The sequence below is a fragment of the Myzus persicae genome, unplaced genomic scaffold, assembly GCF_001856785.1.
Source record: "Myzus persicae strain clone G006 unplaced genomic scaffold, MPER_G0061.0, whole genome shotgun sequence".
In the NCBI taxonomy this organism is placed as follows: domain Eukaryota; kingdom Metazoa; phylum Arthropoda; class Insecta; order Hemiptera; family Aphididae; genus Myzus; species Myzus persicae.
In genome coordinates this window covers 208,330-229,219 of record NW_019102529.1, presented here as the reverse complement: position 1 = coordinate 229,219, position 20,890 = coordinate 208,330, and the positions used below count along the sequence as shown (strand labels likewise).

The following is a 20,890-nucleotide window of genomic DNA, read 5'->3' as shown; positions in this document are numbered from 1 at the left end:
TTTTCATAACGTTTAAGAAGTCTCTTGTACTTCAGTGGCTATATTATTTTATTATCAACTTAATTTTTTCAAATGAGAATATCCCATTTTTCCTGTAAATTGTTTGACTTTTTAAAATGTTGATGTATATAAATTGAATTTCAAACGGATAGTTTTTGAGAAAAACTAATTTTTATGAAATAAATTATTCATATAATGAAATTCCTTGAAGAACGTGAAGAATATGTATTTATTTTTAGTTGCAATAGGTATAATTTAATTTTTTTTATGCATTAAATAATTTTTTAGGGCATAAATAAAATCATTATTTGATCATATTTAGGGCATTTTTTGAGGGATTTTAAAGCATTAAATTGCGCTCTCTAATTATGAGCAATTATATTATTTTTTTAATTGTTTATGTTGATATTTTATTGATATTTTATTTTTATATTTTACTATTACATCTTATGCGTTTTAAAAGTGATTGATTTGAAAAGTGTTTTTTTTCCTTACTTAGTAAATATTGTTTTTGATTATAGTTTGTTAGTTGTCACAGTGACAATACTGATTTTATTATGAATTTTCCGAATTTATTATAAAAGATACTATACGTAAGATGTGTTTTCTAAACCTAAATATTATTATAAAATAAAATGTTTAATGTGATTGTGATTGTGATTATGAAATATAATTAGTCGTTTAATTTATAATGAATCATTGGCTCATTGTTACCAATCACCAATTATTTTATAATATAGTTAGAGTTCTGAATTTGAAATATTTCAATGAAATTATGAAAAATATTATTTTTCTTTTAAACGTATTCAGTTATAGAAAAGTTATTGCAGATTACACAGAAAATATCGATGATTGTACTGTATCTGCTTGATAGTTGATATATAAATTAATCAATTACACTCTATTCAACATTATTATTTATTGGCATTGTTATAAGTTATAATACAACTACTTAACAAAGTCGACAGCCATGAGGTGAGCTCACAAAACAAATCTAGTACTAAAAGTAACAAAATACTACACCTACCAGGCTCATAACGATAACTCTGTAAAAGACTCACTATTCAACTAGGTATTCTATAACCAACTCTTCTTTAACCCCTTCAATGAGTTACTGGACACTAACTTAGTATCCATAATAACCATAGTCTCTATAGTTTTTAATCATTAATTCGTTATCCAGATATAGGACTTAAGAAATAAATATGCATCCTGTAAAAAACACCCACGCTCTTTGGCCACTTAATTAAATTGGCTAAAGGCGGATCTGGTCTCTCTTCCATACACATAGTGTACATCTATTAACACAATGTTCAATGTCTTTATCTAAATAAATTTTTCAGCTAAAAAAATAACATCTTTCCAAGTTTTTAATTTTAGGTTAACCGTGTGCACACTATGTAATTCAATTAGTAATCCTTCCTGCAACTGTTTATGTACAACCATTAACCACTCTATAATCCCACATTATAATATTCCTTTCTCAAAGTACACACAAATGAAACAATTCATGAAAATGTCATGAAAATTCATAACTTTAATTACCTATATATAATTATGACATATAGATTTAACACATAAACACTACGACACATAAGATATAGCCATATAGGTAATAAAAATATAATATTTATAAGTATTAATGTAGTATTATAGTTTATAATTTAATATTGTCATGGATATGATATTTTTCCGAGAGTAAACATTCCCTATACCGTTATGTATTTTAGTTGAGTAGGTAGTCATACCAAATACCAAACAATATCATAAAATATTATATTTGCTTATAAGTTATACAGAGCTATATATTTGCGAAAGTGGTTGGTATGTGGGATGTATCCCCCTTGGCCTTTTTTAAAAAAAATAGATTTTCGCATATCTAAAAAATATTTAATCATAAAATGGTATTTTTATAACTGAAAATAAGTGTCAGTATAGTATATGTATCTACTCATTTTGCGTTCACATATTTGAAAAAATAGATTTTTCATAAATTTCAAAGATTTAACAATTATTGACAGTAGTCAATAATAGTTAATAATAATAAAGAATGGAATATTCTAAATGTATACAGTAGATACATATTACATCTACTATGTAAAATAAATTATTAGGCAATATAGGCTACTGCTCTAAACTTTTTGGATAGTTAAGCTGTCGTAGCCTTGCACTTGATTAGAAAGATTGCGGATTGCCATAGAATAGTGGGGTTGCTTAGCCCTGAATTGAATAACGTTATTAATTTCAACCTGTATATTTTTGAATTCTATAATAGTATAATTAATGTATAATATACATATAATATAATACCTTGATTGTGGAATTATAGATTTAAAGCTTTGTACTTCACTAAATTAAGTTGTCCATGGGCACAGATATAAAATTTTTTTTTTTTATTATGTATTAATGTGAATATAGGTACATTTATAGGTCATAAGTCATAATTGTACTGACAAAAGTAAATATATTAAAGATTTAGTTTTAATTTAAAATTTTTAAAACTACCACGTCTAAGCTATCTTGTATGTAAGCAACAAGGGCCTCCAGGTCTCCTATAGAGACAGTTTAAAAGCCTTTATTTACACTGCAGTCCATCTTTGCAGTATATGCATAGGTGCAACTGGGACAACATTTTTTTTTGTGTGTGTGGGTGGGGGGGGGGCTATAGCCCTCATATTTCCCCTTCATTAATCTGTGTGGGTATTTCTCTTAAACCTTTCTACTGAGTTGGTATATTTTTGCAAATGGTTTGTAATAAATATAAATTGACATCAATATATTTATATGTAGGTATAATTTTTATCCAGTATGATTCACCAAATCTTATCCCTGGCATTACTACGAAGATTGCCGATTGGGGGTATATTTTAGAGATTTAATAAGAGACTTTCAATGTGGTTTTTTGAGAGAAAAGTCCACCTCTAACTATATTTTTACAATCAGATAAATGATGGGAACATTTTATGAATTTGGAAAGGATGACCATATGAGCTTTGTTGACTTCAGGCAGGCTTACGATAACATAGTTCGGAATAAACTGTGGGCAGCCCTAGAAGAATTTGGAATCCTCAAAAAACCTATCGATCTTATAAAAGCATGCAACACGCATACAGTGTGCAAAGTCAAGTTTGACAACGGTACATCTGACAGTTTTGAGGTTATTGCAGGACTCAAACAGCTTGATGCCTTGTCTCCAGTCCTTTTTAACCTAGCGCTTGAGGTCAGGTCAATGCCAATGCGACAAAGCATGACGTTTTTGTCTAATAGTATGCTCCTGGCCTATGCAGATGATATAGTTATAATAGGCAGTACTCGACAAGATGCTGTAGCAATAAGAGCTAATGATTTGATTAAAGCCGCGAAACCAATGGGTCTAGAAGTAAATCATGGTAAAACAAAATATTTAGTCATAACTAGGGGAACAAGAGATCGGACCTAGTAGTAGAAAACTATACCTTCCAACAAGTAGAATATTTCAAATATCTTGGGGCAAACATAAATCAATACAATAACATGCATAATGAAATCAAACTGAGAATATGAGCCACTAACATGGGTGACATTACAAGTATAACAAATTTATCAAAAACCCGGTATCAACACTTACATCACGAATAAACAAATCAAGTGGGCAGGACATGTATGGAGGTCAAATGGAATTCTAAAGAGAGCTCTAGAAGGAAAAATCAATGGAAAAATACCTAGGAGTCGCCCTAGACAGCGCTCAACAGATAGGGTTAACGAAGATTTAAACAGGGTTTAACTATAAAAGACAGCATAGATAGAGATAGTTGAAAAAAAGTAGTAGAGGCAGCTAAAGCCTTTAAGGACCGTAAAAGCTTAAGAAGAAGAAGAAAATGATCCTCCAAGCATGCATACACCCAATTTTTCCTTTAATGATGAATTTATTGAAATTCTGATTATTGTAATTTTAAAATATGCCTACTTAATTACAATATTATTTTCAATTATTTAGATGTATAAGTACAAAAGCAGCTAAATAATCTGTAAACAACAGAAGTTGGTATCGGTATAAGAAACTCCTTAAATGATACAAGATACAACAAATTTAAATATTTGTCAAATTTGAAAAGCATTCTTGCAGCATAATCTTTCTTAGAATATGTTATGCCTCGTCATCACGGAAAACATTTTTTGTGAATTATTATACCCAGTATATATTTGGGGGGCTAAGTCTCCCGCCCCAATCCTACACCTATTATATACATATATATATAAGGTAAAACTAAATCTATATTGTTATCCATAATGGGACTGGTGGATTGTATATTGGACAAAAACAGACAGTTTTATACTTTTCTATAATATCTATCGTACACTGTACATATTATACGTTGTGTACATTAAATCGCGGTAAACTAAACCAACATATTATTCGCAGGATGGGTGACCATAGAGTCTTTGACAACAGTAACCACCACACGGCGAGGAGACTATAGCCGAGCCTTGGGCCTATACAACATTACAATAATAATATGACGGGCTCGCCGAAAGCGAAGCGGCGGTGGCAGCGGTGGTGGCGGTAGCAGCGGCGGCGCCATCGGAATATCGATACGTTCGCCTGTGTTGTTACATATAGAAACGCCACTCGACTTTTGCGGATTCGCTGCTGAGCTTGCGCCTTAGCCGCCGTATATACGCAAGCGATATACACGCACACAGACAGTCGCGGACAAAACGAGCTCACGCACACTCGCGAGTAACGCCGAGCTATATTGCCTGCAGTGTATATGTAATAGTCACTCACCCCTCCGCGTCGAAAGTGCACGTCAAGCGCTGTTTTGGTGTACCCTGTCTATTATTTTAAATTTAATATTACAATATTTTATTCTATCTATTAAAGTACAGCTACAATCAAAAAGCCATCATAATCGTTTTCCTACTTTCGGTTTCCACATCAACCGCTACCTACGCCAAACGCATCGTACAGAAAACGCACAGCGGTCACTGCAGCAGCAGCATCAACCTGCAAACTGCAAGCGTTAACAGCGACCACGTCGTTACAGTCACACGCGAACCGCTCGGACGAAAGTCAAAAGGTAAAGAGGAAAAAACCGCAAACATTTTAGTCATGATAATATTATTATTATGGCGAATGAAGGTTATATTAATGGTTATGCGCGGTAATATAGGCACAACGGGGAAAAAATAAAATGTCTTTTCCGTAAATTCGCCAGTACAATAATAATATTATTATTATTATTATTGGGTACGTGAGTATTTCCTACTCGATCAAACGACACGTCCAAGACACGCGCGCGCGGTGGACGTCGTCGAGTTGCAGCTTTAGCCCCGATAAACGTCACGCGCAGCGCTGTCGACGTCTTTATGACGACGTGTAATTGGGGTTTCGGGCAAGCTGCGAATTTCGCTGACAGGTGCCCCCCACCCTACCCCACCACAGACACATATACACACACACACACACACACACACACACACACACACACACACACACACACAATTATTATTATTATTGTTATTTGCTCGGATTGGTAGGTGGTGGGGCGAGGGGTGACGGGACCTCCGCCGTACTTTACCCGTCTCACGACGAGTGGCGCGCACACAGCTGCAAGCATGGCACTTGCTGTCTCATTAACAAGACAAAAGAGATTACACGGACGCTATAAAATAATGTATAATGCCCCCGTTTAGGGTTCCCAAAGTGCAAAAACGTCGACCGAACTGCTGTCGTGTGTACCTTCAATTATCAGTCTATCTGTCATCGATCTGCCCACGAAATCGCCTATATTGGTCGGTTCATGCCAGTGTGGGTGGTTGGGTGTTCGAAATCGTTTGAATTCGTCGAATCTTCTTTACCCGCATAATATAACGATGGACGGTTTTTTCTGGTGAAATTCGATAATATGTACACTGTACAGTTGCATCGACCGAAAAAAAGACAAACATATATTTTGTTATCATATGACACGACGATTATCGTTTATAGAAAAACAATGCGGGGTCACGTTTAAAAAAATAATTATAATAAAAGCAAGTCATAATATACGCGCATGAATAATGTATATATTACAATATTATAGGGGTAATCGACTGACACTAAAACACAAGAAAAATTGTTTTTTGTTGTACATAAAAACTTTTTTTCACAAATATATTAATATTATAACTATTACAATGGATGTACTGTTGACACTGTAAAAACGTTAAAGATGGGTCAGCGTTGTATGTAGTATGTAGTATGTACATAGTCTCCGACTCCGGGGAATTTGAGTGGAGCTACGGTGGAGTAGGAATAGTTGGAATCGATAAAAAGTTTCGGGGGCGTATGGGACTCAGTCACTGTAATAAAGTCGCCAATTTTACTTATATAATATAGAGTAACCCGATATGGCAAACTTAATGGTCTGTACCAATGAAAATGTTTGTCACTGGTCACACATTTATATTTCATATTTTCAACGCCCTTTTGCTATTGTTTATTGCTTTACTAACAAATAGATTAGGTATACAACTAAAATCCTATATGTATTAGGTACATTATATTATTACCTAATTGTTTCAAGTATTTCTTTTAAATAAACTATAGTCTATAACCATTCAGAATTATGCTAAAATAATATCTAGTTTGTTTACTTGGCCATAAACGAATTGAAATCTTGCAAACCCATTACATTCCTTTTGCATTAATAAACGTTGTGGGTATGTAAAATACTATTAGGATCATTTTCCTCGCCCTAACATATTTTCTTTTATGTATTCTCTGAAAACAGACATTCCTCTTACTTGTGAAATTCCAAACATGCCATTGACTGCATTGTTCTGTTAACCCACCCCCGAGAATCAGAGATTTTATTTCTAAAACATTTTAAATCATAAAACCTAGAAAGCTATAAAATTACTTCAATCATTCAACATAGTTATATCAATGTATATTATAAAATTATAAAATAAAATAATGGATAATATAGTATAAAATATATATAGATGTTAAATATTAATGTATTATTTAAATTATGGATACTACATGCAACATGTTATGGTCTATTGATACCCATCAAAAACAAGATATTTTAGGTATCATTTATTACCTATTGCATTATTTTACTCCACTCAAAATGGATAGCTAATTTAAATTTATATTGGTAACACAATACTCTATAACTATAAGTCTGAAATAAATGTACATGGAAGAATAAAATACTATAGGTAATAGAAAAAACATATAATATATTGTTTTCATTTTCATATAAAAATATTTAAATTCAATTAAAACATTTCAAAAATGAAATTACTTATAATAATTATATAAATAAATATTTTTTAGTTTTAAAACAAAATCAGTGTGGTATTTAGGATTGTCTTACAAAGGAATATTTAAATAAAGAGTTGAAGGTCAACACATGTTTTTTTAGGTGTACTCCGAGTTCAATTTATTATTTTTATTTTTTACTCTATATTGTGTTTAGTATTAGTATATTAATACTAGAACATAAAATATTCATATAATATTTAAAATCAAATCTAATATATTGTCTTCCGTTTTTTAAACATAATTCAATCACATCGTCTGGTGTTAATACTACTACCCGGTGGCATGCCAATTGGGCTAGTCTGTTGAGTCCAGTATATATACATTTTAGTGCTATAAAAAACACCATAAATTGTAAAATGACAGTTACAATTAAGATAATACTTTCGAGTGATAAATTTAATAAATGATGTAGAACACTATAGAATGACAATATAGTACAAAACGTTTTCATTATCGTACTATCAGTGGTGCTTTTTGTTGTGTTACCGAAATCCAATTAAATTACTATTCTGCATTAATAATAATAAATTTAATGTTATAACACCATATTAATTCATATTAAGTCCTTATTTTGCTAAACTTTAGTTAAAACTAAAATAACACATGGGCAAGCTTCTATTAAGTTTTCAGATCAAAGTTGAAATTGGAATACTTCAATTTCAAAAGCATAATAAATTAAACAATACTAAAATGAATTTTTATTTTCTATGTCGAGGTCGACAATCAGTTATTTTCAATAAGAAAATAATCAATAATAAAAATTTAGAAATTTAGAATGTATTTGCATACTTTTGGTTCGAGGGTGAAAAGTAATATACGATTTTAAAAGTGGATAAATCGTTAAACAGAAACCCAGAAAAATACTGATAAATTACATAGACTTAACTTATCAGTCAATTTCGGAAAATAACACTATAATGTCTATAATGACTGAAGACCACTGACACTGAAGTCGTCTAGTCGTTATACACCTATAACATTGCAGGAATTTCTGTCATTGACGCTAACATATAAATGTATAGGAATAAGTACATACGAAAAACGATACCTATTTTCAACATTCCAGATATAATATATTTCGGTGATACTTTTAATAAAATTATATTCATATAGTTATTGATGATTTATAATATTATAATGTCATTATAATCGCCGCCATAAAAACTGACCGAAAACATTTTTCCAGATATTTGATTAATGATGTTAACAATCCTAACTATTTCAATGCAGAATGTTTATACTTCAATATTTTTTAATCACTTCAAATATTTTAAAATAAGTGAGTTAAAAATTGCAATTGAGTTTACTTCTGAAAAATAATTACTTAAATAGGTATAAAATTATTTTCCAACCGAGTTTGAAATAAATTATTGATACAGTCATACAACTTCTAGACGCATTAAAAAAAAACACTCAACATACTTCAAACTATATTAACACTTTCAGTTAGTGCTGAATTAAATGAAATATTTTTTTCATTACTTAAAAGAGTAAAATCTTATCTTAGATTCTCAAGATTTAAGAACTGTAGAGAATTAAGATTAAAACACTAACAAAATAAACTTGAAATCACTTGAATCAGTAAATGGATTTTCTAAAATGATAAGTAGAAGCAGGTATACATTACAATAGCACCAATAACAATCCCTATGGTATTTTAATTAAATTTTTTTCTTTTACTTGAATAATATTATTATTTATAATAACATTAATTTTCTATGTGAAATAAATGTTTATAAGGTAAATGTTCCTAATATAATATACACCAAAATATGAAAAAAGTTATAAATGAACTTACTTAAAATATTAAATATCTAACCACTCAACAACAGAGGAATGCAACGCTGAATAATATACATGTCTTTATTGTCTTTACTATGGTGAAGAAAAAGTGCCACGATATATAAAAAAAGGCGTGCTTAAGTTTTGGCACAGTTATTACAAATCTCAAATGGCGCCACTGCTCTAAAACGGTTATTTTCTGAATGATAACCAAATTGATTTTGTTAAAAATGGGTGTGGCATATTAAGTCCGTAACATTTTAGCTATTTTTTGTTATGTTTACAATTATTGGTCATTCTTGTAATGATAGTCGATAGCAGAGTGCAAAATGCATACAATAAATACTTATTGAACTATATAATATTATAACAAAATATTATTCAGCTATCAAAGGATACGTTTAAATTTTTTTGTAGAAACAATGCAATTTGTAGTAAAGATTATTGTACAACAACAAAGTGTAATAAACAATTATATTTCTGGTGTCAAGTAGGTACTCAAGTTCAATACATCAATTATATTTATCACTGAAATAATGATGAAGGTATGGCTTAAATATACAAGGACATTGCTCATAGCCGCCTATTCCTATATTGTTATCAAACAAAATAAAATTACAGCGTAAGGGTACAGTCCATGATGGTTTAAATATAGGTCGTCCCTATATATATATCCCTTAGGCTGCCATTTTAATTCTTAAACGTTATTAAATGACTATCGCAATAACCTAGATTATTTAAGCCATGGATATAGGTTTAGTGGCGTACTTAGAATTGAATTTCGGGAGGGTGGGTATATTATAGTATTACACCTATGCCGATGATACATTTGATTGGCACATAAATGTATATATTCGTATTTATTCTAATAAATATTAATAGTAATTTTTTAGATGAATTATGTTGTAATCTATATTTATAGTTTATACAACCATATAACGATATAACTATAGATATCCTATTAGTTATAATTATTATTTATTACCTATTATATTTAAAAATAACTTTTTTCATAACGTTTTATGCATATTTTGTTATAGAACGTACTGCGTGTCCGTCATATGGTTGGACAGAGGAGGCCAAGTAGATCATGTTCAATATTGATATGGGGTGGCTTTCTATTGCTTTACGCCGCTCTAACTGCAATCATAGATTGCACTCAGGGCAATGGGACAAGCACGACAGTTATTCCATTGTCGTCCACTGTCAAGCAATCTTCATCCGTAGCCCCAGTGACCACGGATGATACTTACGTTACTGGTGACGGTCAGACAATTCTTCCGACACAATCGTCACTTCAAAATGAAAACCAAACTACAGAGGACATTTCGGTATCTATTTATGATTATAATAATATTACAGTTGTTAAAAATTTATCATTTATAACCTCTTTGATTTAATTTATATAGTTAGTTGAATATAAGATAAATTAAATTCATATTTAATATTAGTAATTTGTACTAAAGTATAATATACTATTTTAGACTATAATAGATAGTTAATCCTCATCATAAAAAATCAATATAATGTAAAAAATTTTAATTTTCTCATTCTATCCTCTCATCCAAGCAAATTCCAGGAACCCACCCATAACCTACTCTCTTCCTAAAAACATTCACACACGAGGTATCGTCAATGGGTGACTTCCCCTTCACGCAAATAATCCCTTCCAATTTACTCATTATACAACTATGTAATTACAGATTGTAAATAAAAAGCTTTGTTCAATAAAAAAAATCATTCTATTACGATGTAGTATATTGTGATAATTGAATACGTATGATAAACACCAAAACTAAATATTATTTATAAAATAAAATGCCATAATGATACCAACAATTGCAAGGAGTGACTGCTTATCGCTCTAATTATTTTTTTAATTACAGCGAAATACCCATATTGGTGTTTACACGCTTGAATACCACTAAAAACTGTTTCCGGCTAAAATTCTCAATGCATAATATCCTTTAAATAATAAAAAATGATTTAGATACGATACTGTTTCTAATATTATAAATCAATAGAAAATATATTTTATAACATAATTTGAGTAATATACTTTTTTCCATTTCAGTTTAAATAACTGCAATGTTATATAAGAAAAACATACAATCTACAATCATTAATATTTTTATTTTTTACCATCATAACAGATAACCATTAAACATGCACATCATGCTTTATAGTTTATACCACCATGATCATAATATAAAAAAGAAATCTAACACACAATTCAATATTTTTAATGTACGTATGTATACAGAGTGATATTTATGTTAATGCATTAGGATAATTGAATTTTTCCAAATTTCCCATAAAATTAATGTTAGAATAACAAATAACGATTCTTATTATATATTTTTTCAATCTTCACTTAGAAATCTGGACAATTTCTTATTTGAATAGAGCTAAAACAACAAGTGCGATGTGCATATAACAATTTTTTTACTAAGTATCTACTACCTACACTTGATTTTTCCTGTGTTTTCTTTGGGTAACGTCGTTTCACAATTTTACATTTTTTTGCATAGCCTTATTCAATGTTTACCGTTCGATATGACGTTAAGACAATAAAACCAAAAACAACACTTTTAATTTACACCCGATAGGCTTGAAGAATTCCTTATATTACCTATAATAAATAATATTGTGATTAAATTTAATATATAATATATATATTTATTTGTAACAATTAACAGAGTGTGACTAGTCTGAGTATTAAGTAGATATATATATATTATGTATAGAGCATATACTTTACTATAAAATATAGAGGGTGATTATTTTAACAATGAACACTGATTACTAATTCAAAAATAATTCACTTGTAAGGACATTTTTTTTTTATAAAATTAAAAACACACACGCAGTTCTAAGATTTAAAATTGGCTTTACTTTTTTACCCTTATGCCTGTTAAAATAACCATCGTTTATAAACTGTATATAAATAAATGGCAATTCATAAAAATATACCTTCCCATTATAAGTGTATACTGTACCTATATATACATATAAAGTCTTTCAAATTTAATGTACCAAAATTAGTGGTGTATATATGTTTGTTCTTACATAATTTCTACCTATATTTTTGTCACACAAAATTCAGAAGACCCTGTATTCATTTCTACTTGAATGTATCATACAATTAGAATTTCATTTTAATGATTGTAAGCTCATATTTCTTTATTTGATTTACATTAAATAAAAACATAATTTTTCAGGTTTTAAATACAGGAAACACATCAACAATTATTAGTGACGATTCGGCTGAGAAATGCACCCCACCAGCAATAAAACAGTTCCCCAGGCCCTTTATGAGACCTTCGGTGAGAAGACGAGGAGGAATATTAATCCACATAATTATATGTATTTATAGCTTCTTAGGATTAGCAATCGTATGTGATCACTATTTTGTAAAGTCATTGGATAGAATTTGTGAAGGTAAATATAATTATATCAGTGTGCGCTATCGAATACAGTGAAACCTCTCCAATCGGATTCCTCCAAATAGCAGTGTTTTTTTACAATACAACATAAACTTTCTACAAACTGAACTCTCTGAATATCAGACACATCCATGTATCCGATATTTAGTGGTTTCGCTGTATAATTATATATATACATATTCCATAATATTAGGTTATATTTGAATTATTGCTTTGCTACATATTCTGTTTCTAGTAGGGCTGGAGAAAGAAACATTTAAGAGTTGAAACATATTTTGTGCATCATTATTATGATGTATCGTATTATTTCTATATTAAATTAAAACAAAGTGTGATCAAAGATACTAAAAACTTAAGACGTCAATTTCATTAATATACTTTAAATCGATAATGGTCATAATATTCAAATTTTAATTATTTTTTTTAGAACTCAAAGTAAGCCCTGATGTTGCGGGTGCAACATTTATGGCGGCTGGTAGCTCTGCGCCTGAATTAGCTACCGTTGTCATTGGTGTATTTCTAGCCAAAGACGATATAGGTGTAAGCGGAGTCATCGGATCTGCCGTTTTCAATATCATGTTTGTCATAGCTGTTTGTGGTTTAGCATCTACAACCGTGACTTACCTCAACTGGTGGCCACTTTGTAGGGATTCGTTTTTCTACACCATAAGCATACTCATAATGCTGTTAGCCATTTATAACGAAACAATATCATGGTATAAATAGTTGTGTATTATAAGCCTATACTTATATTTAATTAAAACCCAATTAGTATTTATAATTTGCATTTATTTAACACTATAGGATTGAAAGTTCAATGCTGCTTCTGGCATATGTCATATATTGTGTAGCTCTGTATTATAACTTGTACTTGGAAGCATGGGCTAATACTTGGAACCTACCTTTTCCACCAAGAAATCATGGACAAGTTATTGACTACTCATTGACTATTAAATACACTATACTAAATTTCGGCTATAAAATATAATATTTTATATTACAGATAAACGAATTGTTTGCGGATCAACAAACATCAGATATCAAAGAAGGCCAAGAACAAATTCAATTGACCGGTACTAAAAGTCCGACGGGATATGACACTACTGGATCAACAGGAATAGACCAACAAGAACAAAATCAACAACAGAAAAATCAACAAAATATACAACAAAATCCAGACTATTATATACCTAAGGTGTATCACGAAGCTGACGAGGTATATGTACAATAATTTAAACTGTATATTTTAAGTAGTTTTATCATAACTATACCTAGTTGTATCCACTTTATAACTTATAAGTTATAGTTATGTAATAGACAAAGAAATTTAATAAGTGAATATTTTACATGACGTAATATATTTACATTTTAAATGATACCATAAATAATTAATGTAGTAAATATATTGAATAATTATTAATATACCAATAAATAATATAGAACTATTTAAAAATAATAATATTGTATAATATATTTTATTATTGTTAATTATAACTTAGGTAAATCCCTTGCTGAAGCCGGAAAATGGAAATATTTTACATATTATTCAATGGGCCGTTATGTATCCAATTTATTTTACTTGTTATTATACAATGCCAGACTGTCGGAAAGAAAATTTCAAAAGTTGGTATGGATTAACGTTTGTTATATCTATGCTATGGATTTCTGTGTATTCTTATATCATGGTTTGGATGATCACAGTTATTGGTAAGTTTAACTAAAAATACTTATATAGGTACCTATATATAAAAAATAAAATGTGAACCATAAATTATTCTATTAAAATGTTTATAGATATACAATTTTCATCGAATATAGGCATTATCTTTTAGTCTTATGCACTCGTATATTAAATTAAATTGAACTTACAGGTAATACACTTGGGATACCAGACACAGTCATGGGACTAACGTTTGTTGCAGCTGGAGTTAGTGTACCAGACGCTCTATCAAGTCTTTCAGTAGTTAAAGAAGGTGAGGTTTAAAATATAAAAGTACGCGTCTAAATAAAATATAATTTACAAATGTCGAACTTGATGTTGTAAAGACATAGTAAGACATATTTTTCATTTTTTAAATCCTTATACTTTTAAGAAGATACAATACTAATGTAAATTCACCGTATTATAGTTCATAGCTTTAGTTTTACGATATAACGATGGTTTAATAGCCCGGCACACAGTGTTTTTAGATACAGCCAGCCTGACAAACGCGCATGCTCATGTCCAAGATCAAAATATATAAAACCAAATCTGTATATTTTTATCTCCAACCCTACTATACAGTACCAAACTACCAAAATAAAAATGTTACGATATTTTAATGTTAATTTTGAATACATTTTTTAATTTGTCAGTCTGCTTTTTATAGGTTTAATCGAAAGTATAGATTTCCGATTTTATATTTAGTTGATATAAATAATATACTCATAGATTATAATATTACAGAATAGGTATACCCTTTGATTATATATGTATTTACGCATAGTAAGTTTACTTTTTTTCAAAATATGATTATTATTATTATACAGTGTGGAATAAAAAAATAAAAAAATAAATTCCTGAATAGAAACTACCTATAAATAAAAGGTTGACAAATTAAAAACCAAATGCTGAAAGTATATTTATATCTTTCTTCGGATAATTATTGCCATTATTATTGGTCAGTGGTCTTAATGTATAAAAAATACATGTTCCTAGTGTTCCTACAGCCACTATTAAATTATTAACATATAAATGTGCCAACAATTAAATAATAAAAGTTTCTTTTCTTTATAATTATATGTCTTGTATATCATGCTTCATAATCATATTGCCAAATTTAATTTTAGGTTACGGTGACATGGCTGTATCTAACGCAATCGGAAGTAACGTGTTTGACATATTAGTATGCCTAGGACTTCCATGGTTTTTACAAACTGCTGTATTTAATCCAGGGAGCACTGTCAAAGTGTACAGTAAAGGTAAATCAAATTACATTAACACTAGTGACATTAATATATTTAATAATGTTAATTTATTTATTTTATTTATTAGAAAATTAGACACTTGGGTATACGTACTAACGTTTATATTCGTTTTTCTATAGTTTATCTATTTTCGTACCTATTATTTAAATTAAGTAAATTATATAAAACTAATAAAATTAAATAGTTTCAACCCGTTTGAGTTAATAACTCATGTTTCAATGTGTATACTTAATGATAAACAAACATAATGCACATCTACCCCTATATGAAAACTTCGCTACCTATGATACTTATGTTATTAATTTATTATTATTGTTATAGGCTTAACTTATTGCACATTAACTCTTCTATCAACCGTAGTATTTTTGTTGGTGGCAACGCACATGAATGGATGGAAATTGGATAGAAAATTTGGAGCTGTCCTCATGTTGTGGTATTTGATTTTCATTGCAATAGCTAGTTTATACGAAATGAATGGTACTATGAATCCACCCAGCTGCTTGACCGACTATTAATGTTATTTTATATAAAGTATTTAAATAATAGGTTACGTATAATTTATTAATTAATTTTGGTTTTAAATAAGTTTGTTTTGTATTTTTTTTCAAAATAACGTTATTCTCCTGTCGTGCCTGACAGTTCAGCATCCTGTGATTTTTTGTATAAGTAATATATTATAAAGAAAATATATAATATTAGGTACAATACACTAAGCTATTATACTGCAATTGCGTATACGCGTTTTCTGGGATTAATGCTGATATTATCTGGAATAATTATTTTTAATTGGATATATTAGAAAACTTATGCCATGATCGATATTATCTTATGATAACACGCTGTCTTCACATTTTTTAGTTTTATTTTTCCATGTTGGACTATAAGTTAAACAAAAGTTGTGTAATTATTAATCGCACAATTTAGATTAGTAAGTTATAAACGTATAATATATTGTTCTATTACATCCGATGGAGTGTACGAAATATTTCTATTTCCAATTTGAAATTCTTGTTTCTGTACAATTTTTAAAATTGTGATATCAATCGAAATTATGGCATAATTAAAACAACTTTTCGAAATAGCTAACATATTATGTTAGTTGAAAATTATAATATTTATTGTTATTATATTTCCAATTATTAATAATATACGTAGGTAAAAAGCCGTTAACATTTTTTAATGTTATTACTTTATTATTGTTTTTTTATTTAAGAAAAAATATTGTTTTTTTAATTAGCCAATTATTTAGGCACTACCTTAAAATATATTGTTTTTTTTTTAGTATTCAAAGGTCTGAGTATTATTATTATAATTATTTGCAATAAAATAATATATTTAGAAAACAATTATGAATACCTACTCTAAATTTAAGTGTTGATGCAATTTATTTAACTTCAATAATATCATTAAGATTAAATAGTATTCAATTATTTATTTGATACTATAATAATCGAGACAATAATTAGTTTCATAAGTCATATATTATTAAATTTGTATAGATAGTTAATTTTAAGACAATGTTATTAAACTTTTAGCTTGTTTACGTCATATTGTAGGTACCTATTATAATATGAATACCGTATCATATACCTAACTATAATAACTTATAAGTAATTTATTAACTATAAAACCCATCATATATTCATATATTATATTACTTACCCTTTGGCCTTTACCATATTATATTCTACCTAATTAATATTCTTCGTACCGTTATGCTTTTATAATATACCTATCCTTATTGTTGTCTATAATTTAAAAATTGGCTAAATTATTATTTGTATGCATAAGCATAGGCCCGTCATTAAATAATATCCACCATATAACGAACATTTTATTATTAGCTCTTCTTTACCGATATGTATTTAATGTTGCCAACTTAAATTTCTTTAAAATTATATGCCACCCCAAAGCTACACATGACTTGTTTGTGCCCTATAGCGACGGGTCTGCATAAACAGTTATTGGGTGCTAACCCTAAGTTGTTACTATTTTTTTATTTAATACCTACTATAATATTTTACTAGTTTATACAATAATTATGTAATCATCTACTATTTTTTAAGTAAGGTCTGTGACTTATCACTTACCTCTCACTATAAAACCTATTTAGTTATACCTATACAATATCCTATACTCAAACATTAATTGTATTATGATTTTGGAACTAACGTTAGAACACAATTGGTAATGCCCAATGATTATTAGACGATACTATATTAGTTTATTAAAACTAATAGAAAGCGCAAATATGCCTATACAACAATTATAACAATATACTAATTTTTAATTACCTAATAAAATATTATGTTTACAATGCAGTAGGTATCTCACGAGTATATCGATATGTTAACTACTTTTATGCGTGTTTCAAGTTATCTTAAATTAATTATTATATGTTAATAATGTAAAATATTTAAAAATTTACTATACTATATTACAATTATATATTAATATATAAACTGATATTCAGTTAGTAATGTACTATTGTTACACAGTTAAAAATCCATTTATTTATATTGAAAAAACATTTAAGTAAATAAAATGAGTATGTTAAACAAATGTTGACATCATACAGTCTACACTATAATATATAATATTACATATCCTAATATTCCTAACCAAATATCTACGACGTGCAAGTAATAAGCTAGATAGGTACTTAACTACGCCATCTTAAATGGCCGAAACTTACCTATTACCTATATTATATCATATATTCATATGAAACTCTTTAGTTATATATATCGGTGCACACCAAATATATGATTTATTAGTTTGTCTTTTGTAGTATAAAAAATGCTACCACACAACAAAATATCTGCAGTAATATACCTACCTCTCAACATCGTCGAATATTTTTTTAGAGTAGGTAAGTAGGTCAATTTTCTTTGATCTTGAAAATTACAAAAAATATCAAACTTAATTATTAAAAGAAACCGATAAATTTAAAATACAGGTTGTAGAAAAGGTCACGAGGTAAATTATTTTTACTTTAATATATAAGGTACATGACACATTTAAAGGCAATACAATGTACTGAATAGAATATAATAATAGACTATAGAGTACAGACACATGTGACTATAAGTACATTTTGTTGAACATACAGTAAAAACTGTTTGAATAATTGAACACTTTGAAAAACTGTCTAACTCAGAATATTCACTACATGTTTTAAATTATTCAACATTTTTAGTTTTCATACCGATATAGTTTCATTCAATATTTCAATGGCATTATAGCTTAGTCATACCTATCCACCATTGGTCGTATTTATGAAAAAAATATGTAATATGTACTAAATATGAATTCAGATTTTTTCAAAATATACTGTCATAATATGGTTTTATTTCATATTTTATATTATTAAAATGAAGATTGACGACTACAATGTAGTGTATTAAGCCCCACACATGCACGTTATATTTAAATATACAATTAAAACATACCCCTGGGGCCTAGGCCCTAATAATGGTCAAAAGAAATCTTGGCTATTCACCTGCAGGTTTGATCTATTACAATTACAACGTTCATGGTTCAAACTTATAGTAAGAGTGCGTTTATGAAGTGCATTCACCTTATTTTATCCTTATGGTTTTATAACTGTGAGCATAATTTATAGTTTTGACTATAAACTTTCATGGCACTTATGTATAACAATCATAAACTCAATAATTAAATAAAAAATAAAAAATAATATATTTATTACGTTATACATTAAGAAAATATTTAAATTTAATAAATTGAATAAATTGAATAACTTACTTGATGAAACTTCTTTTCTCAGAAACATTATTCATTAATGTACTAAAATTCAGTAGGTATATTCCAGATATTCAATGACAAAATTTTAAGCGTTATCATTTGTCATTCAACGAAATTAAAAAATGATAGCTATACAAATTGTAATCATTTTTTTTCAAAAATGTTGTTTCGTAATGATTTAAAATCATGGAAAAAAAATATTTTCAAAAACTAATAGTTTTTGGAATAATGAGTGTCTTGCGTAAGACATAATTTTAATAAACTCAGAGTCCATCATTGTATTAAGTGCTATTAACGGACAAATAATTGCATGCGTGTGTCCGGTGGGTGTATAGTACTGTATACTGTATAGTGTATATATTATATTTTTCTCAAAAAACGGACTTATGGATGACAAGAACTTTATTCCTACTACCTAGGAATTTTTTTTATATAAGGAAATTCATCAGAAAAGGTCTTAACTCCGAGAAAATTTGTATTTTTGAGTTGTCCTAAAATAGTTAGGAGCATAACTCGGTCACCTTGGCAATCACTACTATCTTCATTTTTCCTCGAATGCACGTTTACAATTCACGGCTAAATTTTCAAAAAAATGTTATAAATAGAAACAAATATAACTATAGAATTATTGGGTTGAATAATTACCTAAGCGAAGCACGGTTTATTTTTTATTAAGAGGACGCCACTCCGGCATGTGTCGTCTCCGTCTTACAGTGCGTAACAGAAAAATTACGCTCAGCAGATCACGTTTAGCTCCGTTAGCTTAACAATTAGAGTGATTCGACGTATTGTGAAACTTGTTGATAAAAACATTATTTGTATTCGTATGTTGGTTTTTTACGATAATATTTAATTTTTGATCAAATTTTGAGTATATAATACAGCGTAAATTAAAAATGCTCATAACTTACTTAAAAAACTATGAAACTATAATAAAAAACGAACAATAAGCTCGGTCACCCGATATTATTATAGTATAACATTATTAAATAAAAAATATTAAATATGATTATAACTTGTATAGATAATATACCTGTAGGTATTTCTACTATATGTATAATATAATATTATCTTATCTATAACAAATTGTCCTTATGTATCATTTAAACTTTAAGATTTGATCTGATTTTAATTAAAATTGTTTACAATTTCAATGTTTTTTTATGAGTATTTATGCAATCTATATAATAACCATTAAAGATATAGGAATTTTTTTTTTATATAATTCTATACTACTTATTTCCACGAAGAATAGAATTATATTTTACAAAGCTAATTGGCTGTTGTCACTGCGGATGGTTAATATTTAACAGTATTTTATGAATTTCCAGTTATTATATGACGTTTATATTCCTAAAATGCCCACAACAAAAAGAAACGTTACAAAGAAATAATATGTTGTTTTAATATTTCAGAATAAAAACTAAATAGCTTCTAATATTTAGGTCAATTGTTAATAAGTACCTAAAACATGGTCCATGAATTATCTTTTGAAAATCAGCTAATGAAGGGAAATATTACACATATATTTTATTTATCTTTTAGTGTGCACTGTGCAATCTAGTATCTACCTATTGTTATGCAATATTTGATGAAAAACCAAACATTTATTTTATTAATTATTATATAA

At 28.6% G+C, this 20,890-nt stretch overlaps 1 protein-coding gene across 2 annotated transcripts; it reads left to right on the top strand.

Annotated features, from left to right (window-relative positions):
- Positions 1-4,677: 4,677 nt before the first annotated feature.
- Positions 4,678-16,606, top strand: LOC111032456 (probable sodium/potassium/calcium exchanger CG1090). 2 transcript variants are annotated; one of them, XM_022312799.1, is made up of 10 exons: positions 4,678-5,060; positions 10,120-10,410; positions 12,301-12,520; positions 12,953-13,241; positions 13,330-13,453; positions 13,529-13,741; positions 14,025-14,232; positions 14,397-14,498; positions 15,355-15,486; positions 15,814-16,007. In XM_022312799.1, the coding sequence occupies exons 2-10, from the start codon at positions 10,141-10,143 to the stop codon at positions 16,005-16,007; spliced, it is 1,752 nt and encodes a 583-aa protein (XP_022168491.1). In that variant the 5' UTR covers positions 4,678-5,060; positions 10,120-10,140. The 2 variants fall into 2 exon arrangements, with proteins under 2 accessions (XP_022168491.1, XP_022168492.1); XM_022312800.1 differs by lacking the exon at positions 4,678-5,060 and having other exon boundaries at positions 10,141-10,410; positions 15,814-16,606.
- The last annotated feature ends 4,284 nt before the right edge of the window (positions 16,607-20,890 follow it).